Source organism: Zootoca vivipara, chromosome 14 (genome assembly GCF_963506605.1).
Source record: "Zootoca vivipara chromosome 14, rZooViv1.1, whole genome shotgun sequence".
NCBI lineage: Eukaryota > Metazoa > Chordata > Lepidosauria > Squamata > Lacertidae > Zootoca > Zootoca vivipara.
The window spans coordinates 39,446,344-39,469,378 of NC_083289.1; the positions used below are offsets into that span (position 1 = coordinate 39,446,344).

The 23,035-nt window shown below is 46.5% G+C and overlaps 1 protein-coding gene across 1 annotated transcript in view; it reads right to left on the reverse strand.

The window, feature by feature from the left end:
• LOC118092960 (uncharacterized) overlaps positions 1-23,035 on the reverse strand; it is a 107,508-nt gene that overhangs the window by 30,351 nt on the left and 54,122 nt on the right. Inside the window, 19 exon segments of the mRNA XM_060282786.1 lie at positions 815-942; positions 2,011-2,160; positions 2,809-2,940; positions 3,996-4,165; positions 4,168-4,255; positions 5,165-5,521; positions 6,079-6,435; positions 8,909-9,070; positions 10,061-10,290; positions 11,816-12,118; positions 13,080-13,276; positions 15,285-15,502; positions 17,230-17,349; positions 19,355-19,489; positions 19,946-20,032; positions 20,247-20,409; positions 20,917-21,059; positions 22,101-22,289; positions 22,796-23,007. Coding sequence (XP_060138769.1) covers positions 815-942; positions 2,011-2,160; positions 2,809-2,940; positions 3,996-4,165; positions 4,168-4,255; positions 5,165-5,521; positions 6,079-6,435; positions 8,909-9,070; positions 10,061-10,290; positions 11,816-12,118; positions 13,080-13,276; positions 15,285-15,502; positions 17,230-17,349; positions 19,355-19,489; positions 19,946-20,032; positions 20,247-20,409; positions 20,917-21,059; positions 22,101-22,289; positions 22,796-23,007 — 3,541 coding nt within the window.

Here is a 23,035-nt window from a genome sequence, read left to right on the forward strand (position 1 = left end):
TATATATATATATATATATATATATATATATAGGTAAAGGTAAAGGGACCCCTGACCATTAGGTCCAGTCGTGACCGACTCTGGGGTTGCGCGCTCATCTCGCATTATTGGCCGAGGGAGCCGGCGTACAGCTTCCAGGTCATGTGGCCAGCATGACAAAGGCGCTTCTGGCGAACCAGAGCAGCACATGGAAACGCCGTTTACCTTCCCGCTGTAGTGGTTCCTATTTATCTACTTGCATTTTGACGTGCTTTCGAACTGCTAGGTTGGCAGTTCGAAATATATATATATATTGTTCCTGCTGTGTAAATTTTAGTGTATTATCTTTGTGTTTTATGATTTTTATGATTCTTCTGATTTTGTAAGCTGGTCTGTGACCGTAAGAATAAATTCAATTCAATTCAATTTGTAAAATCAAATAAAAATTATTACAAAAAAAGAAAAGGATGGAGGGTTTTACATCTCCCTCTCTCTCTCTCTCTCTCTCTCTCTCTCTCTCTCTCTCTCTCTCTCTCTCTCACACACACACACACACACACACACACACACACACACACACACACACCAGCCCACTGTGGCTTGTTGGTTTCTTTGCAATTTTAGTGGATTTAAAGGATGTCAGGTCACATCCACACCAGACATTTACAGCACATTTAAAGCAATGGGCTTGCCCAAAGAAGTCTGGGAACTGTAGTTTACCCCTCACAGTTCAGAGCCACTTCACCTCCCATGATTCTTTGGTGAGAATGTGACATGATTTGTACAAGGCAGCAAAGCTAGGCTGCTGGACAAGCATGTCTGTACACAAACAAACAAAACCCCTACCCGCAACTCTATCCTGTCTTCTATCCACAGTGCTTGCAAAGTTTCTAGATTATGTGTGAGCCTGTAGTCAAGAGAGATGTGGTCCAACTTCTGTGTAAAGCTCAGTTCCTCTGCGATCTAGGGTTTTTTTTAAGGAGGAGGGGAAGGAGAAACACATTAGTAATATGAGTTGCGTGCCCTGAACAAACCCTGTTGCTGAAATTAGAAGTCAGCTAGAAGAGAAACGGGGCCAACCCCAGACATTTTGCAAAAGACCAGTTAAGACACTCCTCCTTATTCCAATGGTCTTCCATTAGTCCAGACACAAGCTGCAACATGGGACCCACTTTCACATGTGATTGATAATTAAAACTAGTCCTGCAATGTGGCAGGAAAAAGACACGAGTACGTGGTTGGCCAGAAATAGGCATTTCATTAAAAAATGCCTAGTGCCTTTCTCTTGACACATTGCAGCTGTGGTGGAAATGGATAAAACGAGTCCCTCAGGAGAATATGTCCTAGTCCAGACATGCATGTAGTCAGGGCCAGATTTAGGTTTGACGAGGCCCTAAGCTACTGAAGGTAATGGGGCCCTTTATATGTCTAGCTGTCCTAAATCAACAGCAAATTGTCACCTTTTTTGTGGAATAATAATAATAATAATAATAATAATAATAATAATTTATTTCTACCCCGCCCATCTGGCTGGGTTTCCCCAGCCACTCTGGGCGGCTTCCAACAGAAAAATAAAACACAATAATCTATTAAACATTAAAAGCCTCCCTGAACAGGGCTGCCTTCAGATGTCTTCTGAAAGTCTGGTAGTTGTTTTCCTCTTTGACATCTGTTGGCAGGGCGTTCCACAGGGCAGGCGCCACCACCGAGAAGGTCCTCTGCCTAGTTCCCTGCAACTTGGCATCTCGCAATGAGGGAACCGCCAGAAGGCCCTCGGTGCTGGACCTCAGAACGATGGAGGTGGAGACGCTCCTTAAGGTATATTGGACCGAGGCCATTTAGGGCTTTAAAGGTCAGCACCAACACTTTGAATAGTGCTCGGAAACGTACTGGGAGCCAATGTAGATCTTTCAAGACCAGTGTTATGTGGTCTTGGCGGCCGCTCCCAGTCACCAGTCTAGCTGCCGCATTCTGGAATATATGTTGTACACATTATTTAGATATACGCTACCAAAAGGGAGGTGCGGTTACCTGCTTGTTGTCCACGCTGAACTGAAGTGACCTCGTACAAATGGTGCCATTCTTTTCTGAAATTAAATCCACTACCGTCCTGGCAGGTATGCCCAAACGAAGGCTGCTTTGGATATTATGGGTCAGCAACGCATGCAGCTCTTGTCTGGTCTGTGAGAAATTGTATCAAAGAAGATCAGGTGAGGAGTGTGGGAAAGGCCCGTTTGCCCGTTCTGTCCTGGGCATGAGACACAGGAAGCCTGCAGTAAAATGTTGCAGCATGGAGGGCTCCCATCCCAGGTTCCAACCTGCCAGCCTTATCACCTTCCAGGATATTCCATGCCATTTCCCTCTCCCTTCCAGGTTTCTCCCCCTCCTTAGTTTCAGGTGGGTGTAGTCTACTGGGGATGCCCTTTTGTAACCACCTGTAGTTCCCCAATGGCTGCCCTTGCACATGACGCTAAGACATAGTTTGTTTTAACCATGGCTTGTTGAACAAACTACAAGCCGTCGCACAGATAAGCAAATGAGCCATGGATCTATCCCCACCAAAGTTTCGGCTAGATCTACACAGCTAAAAACAACGCTCCGAAAACGCTCTGCAAAAAAACCATTGTAAAACTCGCAATTGAAAATATCACTGAGTTGTGATTTCAGCTCTGGTGTCGCATTTATAACACTGTATTTTGACTAACGTAACTGAGTCTTTGGTTCGTTTCCCACCTGCTTTTGCCTAGTACCTTTTTAGCTTAGTAAGTGTCTGGGGAGGTACAGCAAAAGGGAAAAAAAAACACTTAACATGTTAACTTGATTACTTACAGCCATTGCTTTTAAAACGAGGGATCCATGTAAACTATTTTCGCCTGCAGTAAACAATACTTGAGAATCCAGGTACGTTTTATTGATTAAAATATGCCCTGACCCATCTATTTTCATCGGGACTCCAAGATCCTGCCATGATATAAAATATTCAAGTTAGCTTCATAAAAAAAAGGGGGGGTGTTATTAACAGTGTCTCAACATGGCCTGAAGCTGGTTCACAAAAAGATGCAAGCCAACTACTCTTCCTCCTAAATCTCAAACGACATGGAATTTATGCATAAGCGATTCAAAGTGGAACTGTGCATTGTGTCATCATTGGATGGATTGTGCCTCCCCCCCACCTCTAAAGAGGGGGAAGAGCCATGGCTCAGTGATAAGAGCATCTACATTGCATGCAGAAGGCCCTACTGACATCTCCAGGTAGGGTTGGGAGAACCTCCTGTCTGAAACCCTGAAACTCCCTGTCAATGTATAGAGCTAGATAGGCCAATGGTCTGGCAATGTAAGGCAGCTTCTTATGTTCCGAGGAAGGGTTACAGCTCAGTGGCATACCTGCCAAGTTGCTGTCAGAGAAATAAGGGACCGGGCCGGAAATAGCAGACCAGAAGTAGCGCTGCCGCCATTTTGGAACTGGGTGGAGCATGCTCAGAAGTGACTTTTGATGCTGCTTTGCCCAGTTCCAAAATGGCCGTCGCGCCAGAAGTCGCACTGCAGCCATTTTGGAACTGGGCAGAGCAGCATCAAAAGTCGCTTCTCAGCATGCTCCGCCCAGTTCCAAAATGGCCGCCACGCCAGAATAAACCGGGAAAAAACTAAAAATTCCATTTTTTTCAGCTAGGAAAAGCTGGAAAAACAGGGATTTCCTGGGGAAAATGGGAGACTTGGCAGCTATGCTCAGTGGCAGAGCACCTGCTTTGCATGCAGAAAGTCCTAGGTTCAATCTCCGGCATCTCCAGGTAACACTAGGAGAAAGCTCAGAAAGACCTGGGGAAGACCTCTTCCTAGGACCCCAGAGAACTACTGGCAATCCTGGAGAAGATGAACAAACAGGCTGATCTCATATAAGTCAGCTTCCAAATTCACGCAAAAGACTTAATCTGGATCTTTCAGGTTTGGAATCTGGCAACATGTCTTCCTCGAGCATCTTGTCAAAAGGAGACCTCCTTTTCCATGGCAGGCAGTACCTGTATTGCTTTGCAGTCGTTCTCCACTGATCCTTGCCATTGGAACTGGTTTTCTGCATGAAAGGCCAAATTGGCTTGGAGTTGACGAGGGTTTGACTCAAGGTCTAAGCTAATGTCATGCCTGATCTGTTTTCCCACAAGCTCATTTTCGTCTGGGATCCTTCTTGGGGTGACAGACCATGTGGCACTTCAGTTTCTAAAGTGACCTTTGCCTGGCACTTGATCCTCACTTCAAAGTGAGGGCGCTCCCTGGCACCCATCTGTCTGAACGGATCCAGTCAACGGTGAGATGCAAAACACACTTCACAGCCTGTAAACCCATTTGGAAGCTATCAGTGTCAAGGGTTCTGCTTCCTGGGTACGTCTTGAGGAACAAAAATGATTTCATTTCAAACGCAGGGATCAACAGGTTGTAACTCTGTCCCTCTGGCCAAATTTCTCATAGATGATTTTTTTTAAAAAAAATCTAACAATGATTTTGCAGGTGAGCTGCAATGAGACTCTTAAAAAAACAAACTTAAAAGCTGCAGCTTTAAAGGGAGTAAGTTTGATCAGAGAAGTGGCTAGGGCTAGGAGAAAGATTTTATCCTATTTGCATTTAAAGCCAAATCTATCAAATTCATGCTTTCAACAAAAATATATATTTAAGAGGGCCGAAACACAACCACCATTCAAAATTCAAAATGTGATTTCATCTGCTGGCATCTGTACACAGGCAAGACCTTTCCCTCTTCTTCCTTTTATTGTTCAATGTAAGTTGGGTTTTTATACACCATTCATAACTTTATATTGGTATTCACCAATGACAGGCACAGTCACTGCCTGACTGGTTGTTAAGTAAGAAGGCAGGCAACTGGATCCTGGCTGAGGTCAGACTGAGGTTATTGGGGCCTGAATGGGCCAACCTCCTGCACTGGTGCCACCCATGACAATCTCCTGTCTCACATTACCATCCTCTGTGCTTTTCCAGGGATGGCATAATACAACATTTGTAATATAAATGTAAATAAAGACCAACACTTGTGCCATTGAGTGAATGGCCGGGTCTGCCTTTAGGTGTAAGACAGCTCTCTTTTTTTTAAGCTCAGGTTGATTTTCTGAAAAACAATGAAGCCGGTTTCTTAGAGTGCCATGTTTTGCTTTAGAACCAGAAAGGAACCAGGTATGACCTGCAAAACTGTACAATCTGTTTCCATCTCCAGGGCCCATTCAGTCTGGTTTCGGAGTCTGATTTCTCCTTGCGCTTCAAGCTTGCAGTTTCCGTTGTGCAGGAACAGAAGTCCGTTGAGGATGGAGCCATTTGTCACGGAGAGGTGGAGTGAGTTGTCCGGAGGCAGCCCTAGATCGTAGAGGTAGGGGAAAGAGTGATCCAGCGATCCTTGCACGGTATATTTGTCTACAGAAGACACCTCCAGCTGCACATCGGCTGTTTTGCCATCACACCAGAAGTGTGTTGCTAAACTGAAATTGTAGATGTTCGTGAGGAACGAGCCCCTGGAGACTAGTTTCTGGGGTAACTCCATTTTCTAGGAAAGAGAAGAGACAGGGGAGAGCTCGGTTTAGTCTTAACCTATGTAGAATCTATTCTCCAGAGCACGAGTTGCCAACCTTTTACGCCCCTGGGCACTTTTGGATATTTGAGGGAGTACTGTGGGTGCCTCTCTCACTTTTTGTCCCCCTCCCAGATCAGCCTCCCCCTCCCCACAATCAGGAGATAGAAAGAGAGAAACTGTACATGCATGCAAACACTTTGCCCTTCCAAGGGATCTGGTAAAAGTTGGCTCCAGAAGAATTAGTCTGAGCCTTGAAAAGCACACAAAGCTGAAAGAGGAAGTGGGAAAGAGTGTAACTCTTCCAACTTCCTCCTTCAACTCTGTACTTTTCAGGGGGGGGGGAAGGTAACCAATCTCAACACTCCATGACAAAAGGGACAGTGAGAGAGCTGGATATGAGTGGGTGGGTGTCAAAGACCTCATGGGCACCAAGGGAAGACCTCAAGGGCATCTTAAGGGCATGCTGGTGACCCCAAGTCTAGAAAATACGCTCCAACCCATCAGTTGGGGTGGCAATAGTAAATAATCACCTCCAGAAGGTCACATTTATTTAGGAGAATAACTTTCCATTCTGCGGCTGTGACTTCACCCTCTATATTCACTTCTCCATTGCCTGTTAACTTGCATTTGCCAAGAGTGGCCTCCAGAAGGCCTTTGTACTCGTCCCCTTTCACAGCAGCTGCTTTTATCCTGTTCTCCGGGGCAAGACCCAGAGAGCTGAGGTAAGGCCAGGTGTGCCTGAGGCCGATTTCCAAGCTGTGCTCAGGGCTGCAGGCAGCGTGGATACGGAACTGAGCAAAGGTGGCGTTGGAAATGACCTCTCCAATCACATCGGCTGTGCAGTTGGCAGTCCCCACTGATCCGCTGAGCAAAACTCTCGTCAGTGCCTAAAACAGAGAAGAATGAAGCTGTCAGCTCCCTGCAACCAGCGGGCAGCATGCTGATCTGGAAAGATGTGCTGTTGCCTTCTGCCATGCACATTCTAAAAGCAGGGTGTGTGTGGTGAAATCCACCCCCCCATGCCCATTGATACGGCCCTTGAAACACCCTCCAGGCACTCCCTGATGTTGATTCCTATTCTAAGTGATTTTGCCTGCCTGGAGTGTGTCCTTGCACTCTGATCACACCTCTTGCTTGCCTGGATAGAGGATGGAGAGGGGGACGTCTGTGGAACAGGCAGGTATGCAGTACACATCAGGGCCGGCCCTAAGGCAAGGCTGGGTGGTGCAATGCACCAGGGCGCCGGGCCGTCAGGGGGTGCCGCGTGGTGCCCGCCACCAAACAGCTAAAGGACTCCCTTTCGGAGCCCCTCCCTGCCGCATCCAGGGGCGTCTTGCCCATAGAGGCAAGTGGCGTGGGGAACCAGGGCGGCAAGTTCGCGCCGAGTTCTGGAGGGCGCCTGCGAAGAGGCGGAAGCTGGACGCGGCGCCCTCGCCCGCTACGCTGAAGCAGCACCGTGCCCCGAGCCTCCTCCTGCTGTGGCCACCGAGGCATGGGCGCCAGGGAAGAGGCAGAGGCTGGGCGCTGCACCCGAAGCCTCCACCTCTTCCCCACCAGAGGAGCCACCCTCCAGCTGCTGCCTGCCTCCTCCAGCCCCGCAAAACTTCCAGCAGTAGTGTAAAAGGTCAGCAACTTTGGGGAAGGGGGGGGCGGGCGCCGGAGGGATCTTTGAACCACGGCGCTGGATAGGCTTAAGACGGCCCTGGTACACATGAAGAGGCCCAGCAAAAAAAAAAAGGCTTTTCATGATCTGGCTAGCAGAAGCTCTGAAGAAGCAAAAGACGCCCTCGCGATCAGGACATGCTTCTTTCTACCTGGAAAGAGGGGCAATGGCTGTGAACGGCAAGGCTCCATGCTGCGCCAGGCCTCCTTCCGAACCATCCCTGCATAGCCTGCTCACCAGTTCCAAGCTCAGGTCCACTCTGTTCCCCAACTGGGCGACTCCACGTAGCCAGTTCCTGGCCGGGAAGCCGGCCTTAGTCTATGCTGGGACACGGTGGCTGAGCAGCCAATCCAGCTCCAGTTATGTCCCCAAGCGGCCACCACTCCCATTTGCATTGGCTTCCCATCCACGGTGCAGTTAATTTGGGCTCTTACGGAAAATGCATCAAACCCCCAAACCCCATTGTTTTGCACCTCTTCTGGCACAGGCGTTCCTCTCTGTTCCTGCTCCTCCCAGTGATATAACCACACCCAAGTGATCTCTGACGGGCTGCTCTGCAGCAGGAGATGATCCCCCGTGAAGAGGCAGTTTGGACCGCTTTCCATCTCTAGCTTACAAAGGAGGCGCATTTTCTGGGTTTCACCTATCACTGCCAGAGAGAACCTCCTGCTGCCTTGGCTTCTAGGGCAACCCCACACTTTGGGGTGCCACTCCACTGCAGCCAGGAAGGAGCCCTCGCATTTTGCTCTCAGTTTAAGCAGCCCGAGCCTTCGGTTGCTTGAAGATCTCACGTTGCCTTCATAAATGCATTTATCTGTATCGTAGACCCCTCTCACCTCTTCTGTGAGCATCAAACTGGGGGTGCGTGGGTTCGCCAAGGAGACAAACCCATACCACTTTAACAGGGGTTTTGCTGACATTTCTAATTCAGAATGAACCCCACCCACCCACCCATCTGTGGTGAGATTAAACACAGTTGTACACTTATTACCCATTGGATTAACAAGTGTTTTAACCTGTAAACTCCCTGGGATGTTGAGTGAGCAGAGAGACTTGAAAGTCCGCACCCAGAGGCCATTCATTTCATATTTATCTCCATGCCTTAAACAACCCCCAATGCTCAGACTCTCTTTACTGCAGCTGAGCCTCCAGACAGCGCAATGCTGTTGACCGAGCTTTGAGAATGAACCTCATACCTCCAGTGAGTGATTTGCAACCTCTCCGTGACAATGGCCAGAAAGCTGATGAGATGTGGATTCTCCGTCACACTGGACCTGCAGAATATCGGTAAAAAAATAGTAAATTCTCTAATTGCTACAGAAATGTGGAGAATGGAATTTAAGGTTGGAAAAATAAGAAACGGAGAGAACTAATATTGGCAGGTCCACCCATCCCTAGTAAACACACCCACTCTCACACAAAGCTAAAATGGAATATAATTGTAGCAATGAGATACTTCGTTTTCTTTTCTGCAGCACATTTCACAATGCTTGACTTCGGTGTCCACCCAATACTATTTCTGTATTTGTTTTGCTGCCTGCTGTTTAACCTAAGCTGCATAGCTTACAGAACCATTTGCAAATCTTACGTTCATTCCAATGTAAGGAAGCACCAAAACAATGCAAAAGAAGTCATTATTTCGGTATCCTTTGCAGCGTTAACAAACTCAAAACAAACCAGCAATGTGGTCAACTAACCCGTACTAATGGTGGAATGGTGTGAATCACGAGTCCCACATCATGGTAAAGAAAAAGGGAAAACCCTGCAGTGTGATTGGTGCCTTGCTTCTCCAATTCAATCTTGACTTCTTCTTCACCAGCCTGGGCTGCCACTCTCATTGCCATCTTCTGGCTGAAATTCTAACCAGAGGGAATAGGCTGATGTTCAGAGAAGGACCAGACATCTTAGTGGGCAATAATACTATGCTAGACAATACTCAGCCTTTCGGCCACCCCTGTGAATTGCCTGTCATCTGCCGGCATTCCAAAAACGGTCACAGAAACTACACATCTCCGTACCCAAAGTGTTTTTGCTTGCCTGGAATGAGTGGATGAACTTTGATCATGCCTCTTGCTTCCCTAGATGGAGGATAGAGAGGGGTCCCTGAAGAAAGTAGCCTATTGTACCAAAGTAATATTTACATTTGGGGCTCCACCTGCTTTCCCTGGAGGGGAAAGGGGAGTTCATTGCCGCTGTTCTCTGGACAGGTTTAGGAGCCCTCCAGAAGAACTCACTCAATATATCAGAGAAAGGCAGGATGTGAGGAGGCAGGACTTCCTGTCTTTGAGGCAACATTTGGTTTGTAAGCAACCTCACTCTCTAGCCATGCAAGCAAAAGGCATTTCAAGGGCACATTCCAGACAGGCAAAAGCCCTCACGAAGGGCATGGGGCAGATTCACCCTGGGGAGAGGCATGGCCCAGGAAAGGTCCTGAGGGCTAGAAAAAGAGGCCTGGCCTCGGTCCAGTATACCTGAAGGAGCGTCTCCACCCCCATCGTTCTGCCCGGACACTGAGGTCCAGTACCGAGGGCCTTCTGGCGGTTCCCTCATTGCGAGAAGCCAAGTTGCAGGGAACCAGGCAGAGGGCCTTCTCGGTAGTGGCGCCCGCCCTGTGGAACGCCCTCCCATCAGATGTCAAAGAGAAAAACAGCTCCCAGATTTTTAGAAGACATCTGAAGGCAGCCCTGTTTAGGGAGGCTTTTAATGTTTAATCGATTATTTTATTTTATTTTTCTGTTGGAAGCCGCCCAGAGCGGCTGGGGAAGCCCAGCCAGATGGGTGGGGTATAAATAATAAATTATTATAATAATATTATTACAGCCACCAGTCAATGGCATTCTTCTCCTTACTTGGTAATGGCAGGTAGACTCTATGCTGAAAGGGATCCCATGATTCTTCAGCTCTGGAATGTTGTGGCTGAAGTTTGCAACGATCTGGGCTTGAAGGGTTTCCGAGGGCCATTGCTCAGCTCCAACTGCTACAGCCATCTTTCTACTACCGCCTTGCAGCTTCAGAGTTAATGTGCTGTTAGTACTGATGTGGCCATATGTGGCCAGGATGCTACTTTCTGTGGGAAGCCAGAGAGAAAGATTAAACTCAGTGCAATGGTTGCATAGAGGCACATATACAGACATGAGTCAGGACCAATGGGGTTTCGTTAGGGGATTAGTTGCAAAGGCACATTCTGAATCTTCAGAAGCTGGGGGGGGGGGAGAGCCGAATTTTCTTTGGGGTGATCTGTCAGTGGAAGCATGCTGGTGGGGGGTAGGAGTAAAACAAGAGGTGGGGCATGGCCCCAGTCAAAAGTGGGTCAGATACCTCTTCTATCTCTCTCTGTCTGCATTCCCTTTCTGCCTATTTCCTGCCATCCACCCCAAATTCCCCTAAGGGCCGTGCCATGTTCCAACAGGGCAAGGATACTGATTCATATGGGGAATTCAAATGCTGCCTTCCAGACTCTCCTCAGGCTAACACCCTTTACTAGCTCTGCTTCACATTCTCCTTGAATGTTTTTGCCTTGCTGGAATGGGCCTTTGAACTCTGCCCTAGACATCATGCCCCTATGTGGAAAAACAGGTAAGCTATTGCTATTTTAGTTTGTGATGCAAGCCAATAGGATTTCAGGAGATTTGTAATTTCGCAATCACAATCTGGATTCGGACCCAGGGCAGGTTGGAATGGGCCTGGATCGGGTCCAATGCAGATTCTGGACCACAAATTGGATCCAAATGTGTGTGCATGTCCAAGCACAACCCTGCTAGGTGCCGCTTCTTCTTCTTTTTGGAATGGCAAGGAAAGATTTCCTTTGCAGGACTCAGAGCAAGCCAACCCCGTTCATTCTTGAATCTGCTCCAAATGCTGTTAACAGAGGTATGAAAGCTCATTCTCCTTGAGAGTGGCTGGCAAGGAATTAAACACTCATTCATATTCAATAGTGCCATTATGCCGCTGGAAAACTAGAGAAGACTCTTCAAGGGTAGAGCCTGTACTTTGAAGTTGTAACTAAAAACACACCTGTACTTTAAAGCTGACTTCAGAACTATTATTTCCCCTCCGCTTTGAGGTTTGGGATTTTTATTCACTAAGATGGCTCCAAGCCAGCTGAAATTATTGGAGTTTTTTAAGAGTCTCTCCCTGCTCCCCGAAACCCACACTGTGAATTAAATTGTACCTTAGAACTGAAAGGCAAGGATCAAAGCAAAGGTATAATGTAAAAAGCAGGCATTGTGGAAACATGGAAACAGCCCATTCCTCCTACACTTGCTTTTTTTAAAAAAAGTTGTTTTAAAGGAAACTGAACATAAAGGTGGGTCCTTGTGAGAGACTCAGGCACTTGCACTTCAAATTCAGTGTCTCAAAAGTGGAATATTGTTTCATTCTTTATCTCAAAGAATCCTGGGAACTCTCATTTACCCCCCACAGAGTTATAATTCCCAACAACCCTTAAGAAGCAACAGAGCCCAAAAGGGAAGGAGATAGAAATTTAGTAGGCTGTGTGGAGAAGCGCAGGCAGTCGCAGAGTTCTCAAAGAAAAGGAGATACTCTTTCCAAATGGCATTCTATTGATCCCAAGAAACAGCCCAGTATTGGGTTGCATTTCATACCTGTGGTATAGAAATTACTGGTGTTGTGGGCGGGCATCCCTGAGGCTCCAAGATGCTCCAGAATGATGATGTTTGAGATATTAAGATGGAGAGATCTCGTGTCCACCTGGATACTGGCCAAACCCCTCTGGATTCCTCTTCTGAGCTCGAGTTGCCCTCGGAGCTTTGCCTCTCTTGGGAAAGCCCGGCTACCATTCTGAGTCACAGCCACTGCGATGTTATGAAAGCACTCGTTTCCAAACACGTTTCTGTTCCGGATGTGCGCTCCAAACACCGACTGGTCAACCATGATGTTCATGATTCCTGTTAGACAGAAGGAAGGTATTCCCGAAACGAATACTTATAGCCACACAATAAAAAAATTCCTTCAGTAGCACCTTAAAGACCAACTAAGTTTTTATTTTGGTACGAGCTTTCGTGTGCATGCACACTTCTTCAGATACACTTGAAACAGAAGAGTCAGACCCTTATGTATATACAGAGGGTGGTGGTGGTGGTGGGTGGGTATGGGTGATGGGCTGATGGGAGTGGTAAACCTGTAGATGGCTGTTAACGACTGCTGATGACTGCAATTGGTCCTGCGGGGGGGGGGGGAGATCTCAAAGCAGCTGTTTTATTACAGAAAAATTTCAGGAACAGACTGGAAAGAGAAGTTTCTGAATTGGAACTCATTACCAAGCTTAAACCCATGGAGCCACCTGGGATGAACAAAGACATAGGATTCTTATCTCATTATGCATGATCAAGCTTTCTTTAGCGCCTCAGCCCTTGCTTTCTCCCCCGCAGGACCAATTGCAGTCATCAGCAGTCGTTAACAGCCATCTACAGGTTTACCACTCCCATCAGCCCATCACCCATTCCCACCCACCCCCACCACCCTCTGTATATACATAAGGGTCTGGCTCTTCTGTTTCAAGTGTATCTGAAGAAGTGTGCATGCACACGAAAGCTCATACCAAAATAAAAACTTAGTTGGTCTTTAAGGTGCTACTGAAGGAATTTTTTTTATTTTGCTTCGACTCAGACCAACACGGCTACCTACCTGTAATTATAGCCACACAGACAGTCTGGCCAAGACTACTTGATCCGGAATGTGACCTGATTCCCCACCCTGTCTTGGATCATGACATCCATTGGTCTCTTTGCCTGCCCAAGAACAGGACTCTTGGCTGCAGCCTATCTTGGACCTCAGTCAAGGCCAGACAATGCCCTACCTGATCAAGAAGGATGAATGCTTGTTCTGAACCTTGCAGTAAAGCAATACCTTCACGGATGTTGTTTTTGTGCTTGAGAGAGCCATCCAGGGAAAGGTCCTGGGGTATGACGTGCTTTAAGCTGAGGACATTGTGCCGGAGGCTGCCATGGAGGGTCAGCACCAGGCCCACTTTCTGCTCCTTGGATCCCACAACGTCCAGGTGAAAGGCATTGTGATTCAGCTTCACTGCAGAAGACAGCATAGCTCTGGAGGCAAGAAAAACGGCAATGCAAGCAGTCAGTATAAATAGCCAGGGAAGGACAGCTCAGTGATCTTCACCGCTGAACCACTGCTACCTACAGCAGGGATGGGGAATCTATGGCCTTTGTAAAAGCAAGAGGATAGTGGGAGGGCAGTCGCAGAAGCATGTAACTCGCAAACCGGTTTAATAAGTCAAGGTTTGTTATGTACTGAGCTGAATCATAGAACAATAGGATCCAGAATCAGCAGTCTGATTGGTCCGCAGGAGCCACCCAATCCAATCCAGTCTGATTGGTCCGCAAGAGCCACCCAATCCAACTCCAGGTGGAAGTGAATCCGCAACCTGATTGGCCTGCAGGAGCAGCCAATCAGGCGGCTGGCAGAAGTGAATCCGCAACCTGGAAGCCTGTAGGAGCAGCCAATCAGGCTGCTGGCAGAAGTCAATCCACCAACTGATTGGCCCACAGGTGTAGCCCTGAAGTAGCCAATCACGCAAAGCCCATTGTGTAAATAATGTATATAAGCAGATGGTTTTGGGAAAAGGGCATTCTTCTCTTCTTCTCCTTGATGACCAGGAGCTGAATAAAGAGCATGAAAGTCACTCTCGACTCCGAGTATATTTCAAGGTTCTTGGCTTATCATGACATATAAAGAACCCGATGGATCAGGCCAGTGGCCCATTTAGTTCAGCATCCTGTTCTCACAGTGACCAGCCAGATGCCCACTGGAAGCCTGCAAGCAGGATCTGAGCGCAAAAGCACTCTCCCCGTGTGTGATTCCCAGCAGCTGGTATTCCAGGAGCTACCACCTCCAACCCTGGAGGTACAGCATAGCCATTGTGAGCCAGTAGTCACCAACAGCTTCATCCGCCATGCATTTCTCTAAGCCTATTTTTAAGCCACCCAAGTTGGTGGCCCTCACCAGTGGTATAAAGTGGGTTGCCAGCACCTGGAGCCAGGTGGAGGGGCGGGTGAGAGGGAAACGGACAGAGTATGCATGTGCTTTCAACTGCCTAAGGCATCACCTAGGAAATTGTAGCCGCAGAGATAAGAAAAGAGTTGTTGCATTGTCTGGAGAGGCCACTTCCTGGTTTGTATAGAGAAGCCATTTTCAATGGATCCCAGTGACGGAAGCATGCAGCTGTATTGAGGTAGCACTGGGTGTCGAAATTTTGCATCTGGGGCAAGCACCCCTGTCACCCCCATGCTATGCCATTGGCCCTTACTACCTCTTGTAAAGAGGTACTGTCCTCTGTCTTGGGCTGCGCATTTCATAGCTGTGGGGCCACGAGAGAAGAGGCCTTGTCCTGTTCCCCATCAACCTTCCAGCTCTTACTGGCAGGCCAGAGAGCAGATTCTGAGCTGAATAACCTGAGCTCAGGTACAGAACCTAAGGTTCAGCCCTTAACAGGTGGAACAAATCATCCCCTGAATACATGCAGCGTAATTTTCCAGTGGGGCTCCATAGTTCTGTTATATATTGAACATCACACCTGATTATCTTACAGTCATACCTCGGTTTAAGTACGCCTCGGTTTGAGTATTTTCAGCAGACCTGTCTGGAACGGATTAATCCACTTTCCATTACTTTCAATGTGAAAGTTCGCTTCAGGTTAAGTACGGACTTCCGGAACCAATTACACTCATACCTCGGGTTAAGTACGCTTCAGGTTGAGTACTCCGCAGACCCGTCTGGAACAGATTAATCCACTTTCCATTACTTTCAATGGGAAAATTCGCTTCAGGTTAAGTACGCTTCAGTTTAAGTACTCCACGGACCGCCTGGAACCGATTAATCCACTTTCCATTACTTTCAATGGGAAAGTTCGCTTCAGGTTAAGTACGCTTCAGTTTAAGTACAGACTTCCGGAACCAATTGTGTTTGTAAACCGAGGTACCACTGCATTAGTTTGCTTTGAAGGAGTTGTGCCCCCTTATTTATTGCATAACTGGTGATGATATTTGGCTACAAAATAAAGGTTTGGGCTACAGCCCCAGTTGCTGCTTTCTTTACCTGGTTGGCAACATCTTGCCATTGAACTGCAGCCACAAATATCTGAACTGCGTCAGAACTGCCTGTCTTAGGATAGCGCTCAGTCTGATGTTTCTGGCATCTTTCCTCATCTCACCATTGAAGTCCACCTCCAGCAACACAAGATCCTTTCTGCCGGAGTGAAGGCAAAATGATCCATTGAGACCATTCCTGCTGTATCGGTTTGTGGTGACGTGGGCCTAAGTGCAGGAAAAAACCAAAACAAGCAATCCATGGGTCAACTGGGGTGCAGCCCAATCAAGGATAAGTCCTGTCCTCCTCCCACCCCCAAATCTCAAAGCCAAATCTGTCAAAAAAAATGTTTCCCTCAGTTTCTCTTGTTTTCCAAACCTACATTCCGTTCTCCACATTTTCACATCAGCTTGCAATTTAAAGAAGAAAAAGAAAAAAAAAACACTTCATGAAATTCATCAGCATTTTAGTGTGAATTTTCCCCAATACACACGTTTTAATTGCAATTTTACCCAACATTCATGCAGAGGGCAGGTTGAGATCTAGTATTCATACACTACAGGTGGGTAGATTTCTGTGGAACATAAGGAGAAACTTCTTGAAGCTAAGAGCAGTTCAGTGGAACCAGCTATCTAGAGGGGTGGTGGAATGGGGTGGTACATCCCGTTTTGCTACCTGAGGTAAAATGGAACAGTGCTGCCCCCCCGCTGCTGCCCCCCATTAAAGCCTCCCTTGTCTGGGTCATGTGACAGTGCCCACAAAGCAACAGTGGCAGGTTCCAGTGAGATCTTGCAATATCTGACTGGAAGCCAGTGGCAGGGCAGGTGGGGACACCACCTCTTGGGGTTCCACTGTCCAAGGCAGCTTCCTCAGCCCACCTCATGGGCAGGCTGGCCCTGAGCAGGAGGTTCGACAAGATGGCCTTCAAGTACGCCCCTCTCATTCTGTGATTCTTAGGATTTGTGCCTTCGTCTTCACCCCAGATTAGAATCTGAGCTGGAGAAAACCCTGAAGACTGACAACTCCAGCAACTATCACATCATTTCAACAAAGCAAAATGTAAGGGGGAAAGAAAGGAGAAGACTAAACGCAAATTGCTGCTGCTGCTGCTGCTGTTGGAGAATGTGAATTTTGGTACCTGGAAACTTGGAAGAAACTTTGATTGATTCGAGTGAGAAAATTGTGAATAAATTCCAAACCCAGTCTTGGTTCCATTCAGCCAAGCTGTAAACTGTTGATACAGAAGAGGGGGTACATTCAGACACGGGGAATATTATGCTAGCTCTCTTGATTATACTGCTACCACTTCCCTCCCATTTTCTAAAGCTCCTTTCATGCCTGCATTATCTGTTGGGTTATGGAGCCGTGGCTTTCTGACTGATATACTGGCACGTCATGCTAAATTTCATTGACACCAGTGGGCACGATGTGACATGGCAACGGACATCATTGGACAACATTTCTGCTCCCCCTTTCCGCACATGCTTGCTTCTGTTCCTCCATGAGAACCTCACCCTTGGGTTAATAGAAGGTTCCAACCATGGATAGCATTGGCTGCAATCATAATTATTACAGAGGGTAGGTTAAAATGGACAAATGTCTACATTGCAATGACTTGGAAAAATGTCTGCCTGGAGACAGTTTCTGCCAATATTTGTTTGTCCCACATTTTCCAGTGCATTTTCCTCTCTCTTTCCTAGTGTCTGTGATTTTTTTTTAAAGTGGATTTGCTGTGCTACAATGATCCACATGAATTGTGCTTGAATCCCTCCCACCTTTCTCAACATTGGGTGCCCAGATGTTTTCAAATCACATCTCCCACTATCCCTGACCACTTCCCATGCTGGCTAGGAATGATAGGAGTTGTCGTCGAACAATATCTGGGGACCCAAGGCTGAGAAAGGCTGGTCTAGAGGTCCTCTTAGTTGCATAAAAGACTAGGACGAAACCTGACCTGCGAAGTATCCTGTTGGTCGATAGTAGCTGTTATTGTCACACCGGATGCAAAATCAGCCAGCCTGGCTTCTCTTGAAAAGAGCTCCCCCCTCATAGCAACCGACTGTGGAAACTTGAGCTAGTAGGAAGGAAACCCAACAAGTTAAGATATAAGATATCTTTATTGTCATTGTCCCCTTGCAGGAACAACGAAATTACTCGGTTGCTACATCCACTCCGATAAAGCATTCCGCATAATCCAAAATTACAAAAACCTAATTAAAAACAGTAAATATAATACAAAATAACAAGTAAAATAAGATGACTTCAAAGTCCAGGCTTTACATTTAAGGCCAAAATTGCTCTAGAGAAGAAACTGTTCCTGAGACGGCTCGTTCTTGCCTGCATTGTTCTATATCTCCGTCCCGATGGCAGGAGCTCAAAGAAATGGTGACCAGGGTGCGTTGGATCTCTTGATATGTCTAGTGCTTTTCTATGGCACCTGGTGGTGTAAATTTGTTCTAAGGTGGTGAGTGAGCAGCCAATAATGCTCTCTGCTGTTTTAATAATTCTGCACAGCCCTGCTCTATCCTGAGAAGTACATCTTCCGTACCACACACATAAACCGTACGTGAGCACGCTCTGTATGGCACAGTGATAGAAGGCAAGCAGCAGCTTTTGTGGAAGATGGTTTTTCCTTAAAATTCTCAAAGTTATCCCTTTCTTCAGATTAACAGAAGATGCTCTGACTCATCTTGCATGACTTTACTGCAGGCCACATTATAGTTCCCCATTTGGAAGCCGTGGTTATTAAAGAGGTTAAATATTGTAGTCCAGGCAAGTAGCATGGCTGCTTATGCATTGCAATAAAGAGAGGACACAGATTTACATGGAAATTTGCATATGCTAATTCATATGTATGGATGCTCGTTTGAGAGAGATTATTCAATTCTCAGAGCACATCATTGAACTGAATGAACATTACTAACATAGGTCCATTAATTTCTATGGGTCTACTCTGAGTAGGATAAGCACCAGCTTCAACCCAATTACTATCATTTAAATAGAAATGCATCTCACTCCAAAGGAGAAGGCTGCGACTGGACGAGCCTTGCTCAGACTGCTGTGCAAGTGCTAACTCTTGGATTGGTGACTTCAAAGCCTCTCCTGCTCTCCCTTCTTAGGTTTCCTTCCTTTCTCTGGTCCTGGGCTTGAACCAGACAGCCCTTCAAATGGAGGCCTGGCCACTGTAGAGGAGGACACACAGCCACCCTATAGACATGTCCTAATGCAGACATAACCCCATGCTCCTCTATGCTCATGAAAGCTCCACGGATATCACTGCGGTCTGAGCAACAGGGATTGCAAGACCTGCTTCCGCACTATAAAGGTAAAGGTAAAGGTAAAGGGACCCCTGAGCATTAGGTCCAGTCGTGACCGACTCTGGGGTTGCGGCACTCATCTCACGTTATTGGCCAGGGGAGCCGGCGTACAGCTTCCAGGTCATGTGGCCAGCATGACAAAGCCGCTTCTGGCGAAGCAGAGCAGCACACAGAAACGCCGTTTACCTTCCCGCTGTAGCGGTACCTATTTATCTACTTGCACTTTGACGTGCTTTTGAACTGCTAGATTAGCAAGAGCTGGGACTGAGCAACGGGAGCTCACCCTGTCGTGGGGATTCGAACTGCCGACTTTCTGATCAGCAAGCCCTAGGCTCAGTGGTTTAACCCACAGCGCCACCCGTGTCCCGCTTCCGCACTGTAGTTGCACATAATACAATATGCTGGTGGTTGACTGGATGACAGCAGCACTCTTGTCCAACCTATTGCCTTCCAGATGGTTGGGACTAAGCCGCCATCAATCCCAGTCAGCTGTAGAGAGCTGTAGTCCAAAAACATCTGGATTTTAGATTGGCAAGCATAAGCTGGTTTTTAATTTAATTTAATTATTAAATTTATATCCTGTCCATCCTTCCATTGAAGCCCACAGCTGAATTTTTTTTAATTAAAAAACCCCCAGTTATCCTGATGAGAATAGAAAGAAATGAAACATAGTGAGCAACCTATACATTATTTGCCAAAACTCTGAGAAGTTAAGTGGGATGGAGACAGACAAAGAGAAAGTGGTGCCTCTTCTCTAAGTACCTGGAATGCATGTGTCATATCCATTTGTACAAGGTGTTGGGAATCAGCCATGCTAGATTGGTTCTGGTATTTGCCCAGGAAGCTGAGAGCCTCTTTCCTGTTGACCTTTAGGGTCACTTCGATCTCCTGTTCCACCTGTGGGTTGATATAATGAGTATTTAAAAGTGCCAGATCAGCAAAGCAGCACCTTTGTCTAAATATGGAGAGACTGTCTACAGATCTAATGCATTAGAGACCATAACTTTGGTTAGGAGGGCTGGCAGCAGGATTTGGGCAAGCATGTGAGCAATGGCCAAATTGAGGACAGGAAGCAGCCGCATCTACGTCCTGTGAGCTCTCTGGATAGTTGTGCTAGTAGAGCAAGGGGTGGCGAGAGGGTCTTCCAACCACTCTCAGCACCCTTAACAAACTACTGTTCCCATGATTCTTTGGGGGAAGCCATAACCGTTTAAAGTGGTATACAAGTGCTATAAATGTATAGTGTGGACATGGCCATAAAACCAGGGCTGTAGCCAGAATGTCTTCATAATCTCCCCTGAGGCGACTTCATGCATACTGAATCATTCCCTCAGTCTCATCAAACTTACTTACACAGCTGAGATTTCGTGTTATGGCGCAAACCTCTATATTTTGGGGGAAGAACTTGCTGTTGTATGGATGCGTCAATCCAGCACAAACCTGGAAATGGGTGAAGGGTTGGGAAGAAGAAGAAGAAGAAGAAGAAGAAGAAGAAGAAGAAGAAGAAGAAGAAGAAGAAGAAGAAGAAGAAGAAGAAGAAGAAGAAGAAGAAGAAGAAAACTTTACACAGATGCGTAGCTTATTTCATGGCTGCTTTGCTATTGAAAATGTTACCGGGGGCGGGGAGGCAGATGGTTTCATAATTTTCACTCACATGCGGATTTTCAGCTTGGTAGCTGAGTGTGAGGGTCTGAACAGACTCTTCAAGCTCGTTGATCAAAACTTTAGTTTCCAAGAAATAATGCTTCTCCTTTTTGTTCAGAGTGAAGGTTTCCTGGAGGAGAAAGCTTTGTGGGACGGGCAGTTTAAACGGGTGCCTGGGATGTGAATAAAAGAAGCAAGGAACTTTCAGTTGAAACACAGAAGATGGGAAACCTCACTCTGAATTGCCTTCGGCTCAAGCTGCTACAATGCAATAATGCCCTATGTAAACATTACAGTGTTTCCCAGTAAATATATTATCATGTCACATCGGTTCAGTTTCATAAAGTGCACCATTGTCTAATCTGGATTATTTTAACAGTAGCGCAACCTTCTGGTTGCCTCTAAACCAGTGCTTAGAATTGCAAGGGAGGAGGGCAAAGAAAGTCAGGATAGGCTTGTCCAAACAAAAAAAGCTTTTAGCAGACACCAAAGACATTACATTTAAAGTATCTGCCTAATCAATGAGCAGGGAGTTCCAGAGAGCAGGTGCTGTCACGCTGAAGAAGCAATGTATTTGTATTGACATTTACTGTGTTGATTGAGAGAGGTGAAATATCTCTTTGTTTTGTTTACCCAAATGGATGATATGAATGGAGCGGGACGAGTGGAAATTAAAGTACCTGAACAGGACAGTCCCACGTTTTTGGTAGAGCATTTTCTCCTTCTTGACTTCTTCTATCTGTGCCTCAAACTGCAGCTCAAGCGGTGGTGGGGTCTTGTGATCCGTCCACAAAACCTGCACAGAAACGTTTGCCTTCCTAGGCTGTGACCAAGAAATCAAATTCAGGCACAGGCACAGAATTGGAGCGGGTGGAAGAGAGAAAAGTATGCATAAAATGCTGCTAAAATGTGGACAGTAAAATGCCATTTTGATCCCACAAAGTTTTTGAACATGCAATTAAACATAGGAATACAATTAGAAAAAATATAAGGATACAGCGCTCGTCTATCCATAATGATCCCCGTACATCAAACTGATGTGACAAACAATAACTGCAGAGGACTAGGGTCGTGGCACATTGGGCCATTTGCTTCAGGCAGCGAAACAGGATAGCCCACCCGTGATAGAAAGTACGCAATCACATATGTTGTTAGGGCATCCTCTGGATCTCAGATTAAGGATGTCAGCTATCCAGACCACCAGGATAATCCAAGTGAGTCCCCATCTGCACTACACTTGCAAGGCACTAGGATACCACTTTAAACAGACATGGCTTTCCCCAAGGAATCCTGGGAACTGTAGTTCATTAAGGAGGCTGAGTTCTTTGGAGACCCCTCCCAGATCTAGAATTTCTAGAGTGCTTTAACGGTCAGTTCCTCTTCCCAGGGAACTGTGTTGCAGCTCTCTGAGGAGAATAGGGGTATCCTAATAGCAAATTAGGATTTGCCTGCATTTTCGTGTGAATTTCTATTCACACATAAATTTTGTATGCAATTTTGCCAAATGCACCTTTTTTGTGTTTTGCAAACTGTCCCTTACAATGCATTTGAATGTTATTTTCACTCACATGCATAACTATGCACTCTTTTTATATACATTATTTAACTGGAGAACATCACAAAATTCAGAGATGTGTGAATTTTGAAGGATGGCTGTGTTTCGCTTTGCACATTGCTTTGGGCAATGTGAATATAGTAGATTCACATTGAAATGAAACTTATTTCCCTCCCATCCTAATGAGAAAGGAAGACAAATTTCAAACCACCATGCATAATTTTTTGCTCATCTGTCATTTCTCTTATTCCTGTCCTAAACAAAAATGCCCCAATAACTGTAAACAGACTATAGCTCTGACCATCTTACCACCTCCAGGTGAAAGTAACCCATCGTCATATTGAATTCTTGCTTTGCGGACTTTATACAGAAATGGAGAAACTTTGTCTTTTCGTTATTTTCCAGGCGAATCTCATTCTTTATCAGCTGGTTCCACAGAGACACCACTTCACTCTGGCTGTGCAGAAAACCGCTTGCGAAGTAGTTGACTGTAGATGCCTGAAAATTTAGAATGATGGTTTTGGGTTCTTCTAAGGGTTCTTAGAATGGAAAAGACCCTGATGTTGGGAAAGATGGAGGGCACAAGGAGAAGGGGATGACAGAGGACGAGATGGTTGGACAGTGTTCTCGAAGCCACCAACATGAGTTTGACCAAACTGCAGAAGGCGGTGGAAGACAGGAGTGCCTGGTGTGCTCTGGTCCATGGGGTCATGAAGAGTCGGACACGACTAAACAACTAAACAACAACAAGGTTTCTTCTACTAAAGTACAAACAACAGATTCCTGCATTGCAGACAGTTGGTCTCGATGACCTTCCCAATCCCTTCTAACTCTACAATTCGATGATTCTACCATATCTGATATTTATGACCTGTGGACCAAATAGGTAAACTAAACTGCCACTAGTACAATCCCATTTCCAACCTCTCGTGGCCATGGAATACAAACATCAGCAGATGATGAAAAAGCATTAGGACAAAGGCAGGGTTGACATGGGAACTAACCTGCAAGTAGGTGGCGGTTGGCGTGTGGATCAGAATTCTCCCTTCCTTCTTGTCATCTCTGTCCTTGCAGAAGACCTCCACAAGCAGGCCCTTGACCACAAAGGCCTTCCCAGCAGTTAATTCAATGGTTGCTAAATAAGCCGAATGCTGGGGCTGGTGTAGCTTGTGAGCGGCAAACAGGTACAGCCAGGGCGTGTCCATGTTGAACGTACCTTACAAAGAATGGAAAGCTGCACCTGT